The following is an 8,309-nucleotide window of genomic DNA, read 5'->3' on the forward strand; positions in this document are numbered from 1 at the left end:
CTTATACATACTGTACTGAATATATATACTACACTTATATACTTATATATACTGTACTGAATACTGTAAGCAATTGTAACACCATGGTATGTGTTAACCTAAACATTGAAATATAGAAAAGGCACAGTAAAAATATGGCATAGAAGATAAAACATGGTGCATCTGTATAAGTCATTTACCATGAATGGAACTCACAGAACTGGAAGCTGCTCTGAATGAGTGTGTGACGGATCGTTGAGTGAACGTGAAGGCCTAGGATGTTACTGTTCACTGCTGTAGACTTTATAAACAGTACATTTAGGCTACAATAAATATATTTTAAAATATTTTTTCTTTCTTCAATAATAAATTGACAGCGTACTGTAACATTTTTATGTTTTAAACTTAATTTTTAAAAACTTTTTGACTCTTATAAATAACAGCTTAAAACACAAACACATTGTACAGTTATACACAAATATTTTTTCTTTATATTTTTATAAGCTTTTTTCTTTTTAACTTGTTATTAAAAATGAAGACACAAACACACACATTGGCCTAGGCTCACATGGGGTCAGGATCACCAATATCATTGCCTTCTACCTCTGCACATTCTCCCACTAGAAGGTCTTCAGGGGAGGTAACACTCACGAAGCTATTATGTCCTATGATGACAATGCCTTTGTCCTGAAGGACCTGCCTGAGGCTGTTTTACAATTTTTTTAGTAAGTAGAAAGAGTAGACTAAAATAACACTAAAAGTATAGTATAGTATAGTAAATACAGGAATCAGTAACATAGTCATTTATTATCAATATGAAGTACTATCCACTGTACGGAATAATGTGTGCTGGACTTTTATACAACTGGCAGCATAGTAAGTTGGCTTACAGCAGCATCACCCCAAACAAGTGAGTGATGTGTTGTGCTGTGTTATAACTATGATATCACTAGAAAATAGGAGTTTTTCAGGTCCGCTATAAGCTTATGGAACCACCATCATATGTACACTCTGTGGTTGAGTGAAACACCATTATGCAGTGCGTGATTGTACTTTTATGATTTTATAAATATATCTAAGAATTTAATACATTTTGAATTCTTTTTTTTTTTTTTTTTTTTTTGAGACGGAGTTTCACCAATGTTACCCAGGCTGGAGTGCAATGGCGCGATCTCGGCTCACCGCAACCTCCGCCTCCCGGGTTCAGGCAATTCTCCTGCCCCAGCCTCCTGAGTCGCTGGGATTACAGGCACGCACCACCATGCCCAGCTAATTTTTTGTATTTTTGGTAGAGACGGGGTTTCACCATGTTGACCAGGATGGTCTCGATCTGTTGACCTCGTGATCCACCCACCTCGGCCTCCCAAAGTGCTGGGATTACAGGCTTGAGCCACCGCGCCCGGCCATGAATTCATTTTCATATAAGGTATGAAGTAGGGTCACAATTTCTTATTATTTTCTATTCAACTTCTAAACTTTCTACTCTGTACCACTGAATCGTCCATCTACTCTTGTACCAATAGCATACTGTTTTACTTACTGTAATTCTATAATATTTTTGAATATTTGATAGGACTGGAAACTCTTATTTTTCTACCTCAGAATTTTCTAGGCTATTCTTAGTTGTTTATACTTTCCAGTTTTCATCCCCCAACTGTGTGCAACCATTAACCTTTCTATCATTATAAATTTGCCTTTCCTTGACATTTTTTGTAGTGGAGCCATAAAGTATGTGGTCTTTTACATCAGGCTTCTTACACTTAGTGTAATATTTTTGAGGTTCACCTGTGTTGTAGCATGTATCAGTACTTTATTTCTTTTTCTTGCTGTGTAGTACTTCATTATGCAGCTATACTACATTTTGTTTGTCCATATATCAGTTAATAGATATTTAGATGGTATTTAGATGGTTTCCATTTTGCTGTTATGAGTAATGCCACTATGAGCATTCACATACAAGTCTGTGTGGTCATTTATTTTCATCTCTCTTGGGCGGATAATGAGGAGTGGAATTGCAGCATCTTACAATAAGTGTAATTCAATAAGTGTAATTTATTTTTCTTTCTTTCTTTCTTTTTTCAGACAGGGTCTTCCTCTCTTGCCCAGGTGCTGGAATGCAGTGGCATAATCACAGCTCACTGCCACCTCAATCACAGCTCACTGCAGCCTCAAACTCCCCAGCCTTCAGTGATCCTCCCACCTCAGGCTCCCGAGTAGCTGGGATTATAGGCACCCCCCACATCATGCCCAGCTAATTGTTGTATGTTTTTGTAGGGACAGGGTCTTGTCACATTGCCCAGGCTGGTCTCAAATTCCTGGACTCAAGTGATCTGACCACTTCAGCCTCCCAAAGTGCCAGGAATACAAGCATGAGCCACCATGCCTGACTGGTTAAGTGTAATTTCTTTCTTTCTTTATTTTTTTCAAGACAGAGTCTTACTCTGTTGCTAGGCTGGAGTGCAGTCGTGCGATCTTGGCTCACTACAACCTCTGCCTCCCAGGCTCAAGCAGTTCTCCTGCTTCAGCCTCCTGAGCAGCTGGCATTACAGGCGTCCGCCAACACACCCAGCTAAGTGTGTGTGTGTGTGTGTGTGTGTGTGTGTGTGTGTTTTAAATAGAGATAGGGTTTCACCATGTTGACCAGGATGATCTTAATCTCTTGACCTTGTGATACACCTGCCTCGGCCTCCCAAAATACTGGGATTACAAGTGTGAGCCACCATGCTCAACCCAAGTATAATTTCTTAAGAAATTGCCAAACTCTTTCCTGAAGTGGCTGTACCATTTTACAGTTTCACCAGTAATTTATAAAGGTTTCAGGCCGGGCGCGGTGGCTCAAGCCTGTAATCCCAGCACTTTGGGAGGCCGAGGCGGGTGGATCACGAGGTCAACAAATCGAGACCATCCTGGTCAACATGGTGAAACCCTGTCTCTACTAAAACTACAAAAAAATTAGCTGGGCATGGTGGCACGTGCCTGTAGTCCCAGCTACTCAGGAGGCTGAGGCAGGAGAATTGCCTGAACCCAGGAGGCGGAGGTTGCGGTGAGCCGAGATCACGCCATTGCACTCCAGCCTGGGTAACAAGAACGAAACTCTGTCTCAAAAAAAAAAAAAAAAAAAAATTATACAGGTTTCAATTTCTCCACTTCCTGAGCAACATTATTCTTTCATTTATTATGATAATTATAGTGGTATATCATTGTGGATTTCATTTGGCATACATACATTAAAATGATGAAAATTATTGAGCATATTATTCTATTAAGTGCTCATTAGCCATTGATATATATTCTTTGGTGAGATATCTGTGCAATTCTTTTGCACATAATTTGGTTAGATTGTTTTTTTCTTGGTTAGAACTGTAATAGCTCTTTATATGTTCTGGATACAAGTCCTTTATCTGATACATAATTTGCAAATATTTTCTGTCAGTTTGTGGCTTTTTATTTAACAGTGTCTTTTGAAGAGCAAAATGAAGTCTAGTTAGATGTCTAATTTATCATGTTTTACTTTTATCTCTTGTGATTTTAGTGTCATAACCAATAAATTTCAACCCAGTAGTTATCAACCAGGAGCAATTTTGCCCCCCAGGGTACATTTGGCAATGTCTGGAGACAGACTTGCCTGTCACAACAGAGAAAGGGTTACCACTGGGGTCAAGCAGTGGACGCCAAGAATACTGCTAAGCAACCTGCATTGAGCAAAATAGCCCCACGACAGACCCAGAAGGCCAGATGTGCTGAGAGTTAGAAACCGTTTTTTTTTTTTGTTTTTTGAGACGGAGTTTCGCTCTTGTTATCCAGGCTGGAGTGCAATGGCGTGATCTTGGCTCACCGCAACCTCCACCTCCTGGGTTTAGGCAATTCTCCTGCTTCAGCCTCCTGAGTAGCTGGGATTACAGGCACGCGCCACCATGCCCAGCTAATTTTTTGTAGTTTTAGTAGAGACGGGGTTTCACCGTGTTGACCAGGATGGTCTCGATCTCTTGACCTCGTGATCCACCCGCCTTGGCCTCCCAAAGTGCTGGGATTACAGGCGTGAGCCACCGCGCCCGGCCTTAGAAACCTTAACCTATGCAAGACCAGGAAGATTTCCCCTTGTTTTTGTCTACATGTTTGATAATTTTAGCTCTTATATTTAGGTCTATGATCTTCTTTGAGTTAATTTTTGTGAGGTAGGAGTTCAAATTCAATATTTTGCATGTAGACATGAAGGTTATCTCACCACCATTTGTTGAAAAGACCAGTGGGTATCTGGCCCCTCTGAATTATCCATCTCCTTTATTTAAAAAATCCTATTGACCATAAATGTTAGTTAGATTCAAGTCTTCTTTTGATTGGTGTTTTCATGGTACATCTTTTTCGATAATTTTAACTTATTATATTTGAATTGAGGTTTTTTTTGTAGGCAGCATACACTTGGGTTACATTTTTTGTCCATTCTGACATTTGATATGTTTAGATCATTTACATTTAGCCCAGTTTATGGATATGTTTGGATTTAAACTTACCATTTTATTATTTGTTTCTTCTCTCTGTTTTTTCTTCCTGTTCCCCCTTTGCTGCCTTCTCTTGGACTATTTGAACATGTTTTAGTATTCCATTCTAACTTATCTATTGCATTTCTGACTATATCTTCTTCTGTAGTTTTTTTTAGTGGTTAATCTAGGGATTACAATATATATATACTAACCTCTCAGAGTCCATGTAGCATCAATAGTTTACCACTTAAGCTGGAATGTAGAAATATTACTACCATATAGGTTCCTTTGCTCTTCTCCCTTTGTAGTTGAGTTACTTTATGTAATCTGTATACTTTGAAAAAACCTTCAATGTTACTTTTCCTTTCAACCTTAAAACTTTTTTTTTTTTTTTTTTTTGAGACAGAGTCTCACTCTGTTGCCCAGGCTATAGTGCAGTGGCATGATCTCAGCTCATTGCAACTTCCATCTCCCAGGTTCAAGTGATTCTCCTCCTTCAGCCTCCCAAGTAGCTGAGATTACAGGCATGTGCCATGATGCCCAGCTAATTTTTGTATTTTTAGTAGAGACAGCGTTTTGCCATGTTGGCCAGGCTGGTCTCGAACTGCTGACCTCAGGTGATACTCCTGCCTCAGCCTCCCAAAGTGCTGGATCAGACGTGAGCCACTGTGTCCCCCTTAAAACATATTTTAAAGAACTTAAGAGAGTAGCCTACTATTTATGCTGAGAGTTTTACTGTTTTCATTGTTCTTCATTCATTCTTAATGTTCCCAGTTTCCTTCTGGTATCATTGCCCTTCTCTCTGAAGAACTTCCTATCACAATTCTTTTAGAACACATTTTCTGGCAGTGCCTTCTCTTAGTTTTCTTTATTCTGACAGTGTCTTTATTTGATTTTCATTTTTGAGTTATAATTTCTGCTGGATACAGAATTCTAATGTGGCAGGGTTTTTTTCTGTTAGCATTTAAAAGACGTGCTGCTTTCTTCTGCCCTCTATGGTTTCTGATGAGAAATTGGCTATCACTTGACTTGTAGTTCCCCTATAAATGGTTTTCTCTGGATGCTTTTGAGATTTTTTTCAATTTTCTTTAAATTTCAGCCATTTAGTTATGGTAGGTCTTGAAGTTAATTTCTTTGGGTTTGGGTTTGTTTTATTTTAAGTACCCTGAGATTCTTGAATCTATAGGTTCAAAACATTTTGGCAAATTAGGAATACTTTCATCTATTATTGCTTCAAATATTTTTTGCATCATCACTTTTCTCCTTTGGTATTCTAATACAAATGTCAAAACTTTTTATATTGCCCACAAATCCTTGGGCTCTATTTATTTTTTAAATTTTTTTTGAAGTAAGTTTAATCAGTCTCTTATGTTGTTAAGCATGGATAATTTCTATTGATCTACCTTCAAGTTTACTGACCTTCCTCCCATTTACATTCTGCCCACCTGTTAAGTTTTTATTTTACATTTTGTATGTAATTTTTAGTTCTAAAATTTCCCATTTGGTTCTTCTATTTCAGTTTCTCACATGGACATTTCTCTTTCTGAAGAAGCTCTCGATATTTTGTCTATTTGCCTGCCCTTTGTTGTAAAAAGCCAAGAGCAAAATGAACACAATAAAAATCTGGTTATTTCAGATTGTTGCCCTTAGGATTCCAGATAAATGACAGCATATTGCGTTTATATTAGAATGGTTCCTTAAGTAACTTTTCTCATGTTATACTTGGAAAAAGAGCTATAGATAGGATCTGATACCTGCAGTGAACTTTGGTTCTGCTAATTACTGGCAGTGTATCTCTGACAAGTCTCTTTACTTCTCTGGGAAACATTTCATGAGAACTGAATTGATCTCTGAGGTGCCGTTTTGTTCTAACGTTTTAGGGTTCTGTGGTCTATGGGGCATGGAAAGCAGCATCCACATTTGTGCACTGGATATTTTCTGTCTTAGGACAATGACGGAGACTTTTATGATATTAGGGTGAACTTAGAACCTTAGAATTCTTAGAGAGCCAGAGCATGGGCAGGTGGGTGTAACATCCCTTCTTTAAACTAAAAATGTTGTCACCAACCTTATTCTGGTAAATAGGCCAGCAGACTTTAAAGTCTGTGTTGCAGTTTCCCAAGGTCTGCCTGGCCTCTCTGCTCTAGACTTGGCAGGCTCCATCTGGCCTGCCATGGGATGCTGTGCCCCTCCACTGTGAAAGTATTCTTTCCTTTCACAGCTACGTCAGCTCTCGGCTGCTGCTGTGGACAAAGGATGCAGCGTGGGTGAGGTTCTGCAGTCAGTGATGCGCTATGAGAAGCAGCGCCAGCTGAATGAGGCAGCGGGGAATGTCACGGCACTGCAGCTGCTGGGCTGGTGATGGTGAACCTGTGATCAGCAACCCCACTGGTTTCCCCTCTTCCGACAGCGGGCCCGGCCCTTATCCCCACCCTTCTTTCTCACTTCCACAGCTCCCCCTCTATATCCTTACAGAGCCCTAACACTATCTTCATATCACTCTCATCAAAGACATGTCATCTTAGGCTAGTCACTGGATTTTGCAGATTTTCCTGTACATGCGATCAAGGACATAAAATTTAAAAATCACAACTAAATGGCGCCACGTGTTTCGCTTTCTTGGGATCCAATGGGACAATCAGGTAAAGAAATCCCAGGAGTGAAAAAATAACTAGATGAATGCCAGAGACACAGCAGAGCTGGACTGAGAGGCCCTGCTGGAGGTCACTCAGCCTGTTCCCTCTCTCTGTGTCACAATTTGCAGCTTCCTCATTCTTTTAAAATAAACCACAGTTTATCAATAATTCATTTTAGCCTTTTATAACCATGAAGATCAGAAGATACTTTCTAATATTTAATCAAAATCATCCTAATTACAAGGTTGAAGATTTGGTTTGCCTTTCTCTGCAGAGCTGCAGAACAATGTCCGCCTCTGACTTCATCCATGGTTGAAGTTTGTGTCAAGAATGCTCCCAAGGGTCTGAGTTCTATTGCTGGTTTTGTGGCTTTCTGGCTATAGAACCTGGGATAAGATACCTGATCTAATACTGCTCTGACTTAATATCCATATCACTCTACTTAAGAAATACTTTCTGTTCTTATCCTGAATTTTCTGTGGAATTTTATATTCTTGACCCTTCTTTCCTTTTAGAAACTTTTCCATTGGCTTCTAATTTTCTTCCTATAGCTCTGGATCTCTTGGGGGACCTCCTCAACTCTGTCACTCCTTTTACATTTATCTTTCCTAGGACTTTCTTTCAACCCCCTGCTATTCTAACTCAAGATCTTCACTGGGATATTGCATCCAAATCCATTGCTTTAATGACTTGGTGTCAACGTTCATAAAATATTATGCAACAAGTAAAATGAAAAGTGTATTGAGGGGAGGTTATTCCAAATGGCAAGTAAAAAAGAAAACTAAAACGATTTTTATATATTCCATATTGTTTCTGATGTTATCATCTTGTTTCATGTAAAATTCTATCTGCCGTATTATAATCACATAAAGGTTATGTATTTGTGTAGATAAGGATTAGAAAGGGCAGTGAGAAGGCCTACTTAGATTTCTGGTCTGGTGGATAAATCAGTATGTCCTGCGTGTTTACTCAGCTTCCCCTCCTTTGGGAAACCTTCCATCCCTTGCGGCAGTCTAGGGAAGCATCAGTCACGGTGCCTTCACCTTCACTGTGGGCTTGGGGCCCAGACTGCATCCCAGTCTCCCAGGCACAGTTTCTGTGTCACTATAATTTTGGAGACTTCCTGTCAGCAAGGAAGCCTGCATCTTTTGACTGGATGTTGGTGGTTAGTTTCCGGGTAGAGCCTGCCATCAGGATGCAGTCAACCATAGAG

At 39.5% G+C, this 8,309-nt stretch overlaps 1 protein-coding gene across 1 annotated transcript in view; it reads left to right on the forward strand.

The window, feature by feature from the left end:
- The window catches only part of LOC116534105 (A-kinase anchor protein 3-like), a 41,168-nt gene extending 34,346 nt beyond the window's left edge, over positions 1-6,822 (forward strand). The window contains 1 exon segment of the mRNA XM_032254213.1: positions 6,682-6,822. Coding sequence (XP_032110104.1) covers positions 6,682-6,822 — 141 coding nt within the window.
- The last annotated feature ends 1,487 nt before the right edge of the window (positions 6,823-8,309 follow it).

This window comes from Sapajus apella, unplaced genomic scaffold (assembly GCF_009761245.1).
Source record: "Sapajus apella isolate SASKATOON/1434 unplaced genomic scaffold, GSC_monkey_1.0 scaffold86, whole genome shotgun sequence".
NCBI classification, from domain to species: Eukaryota; Metazoa; Chordata; class Mammalia; order Primates; family Cebidae; genus Sapajus; species Sapajus apella.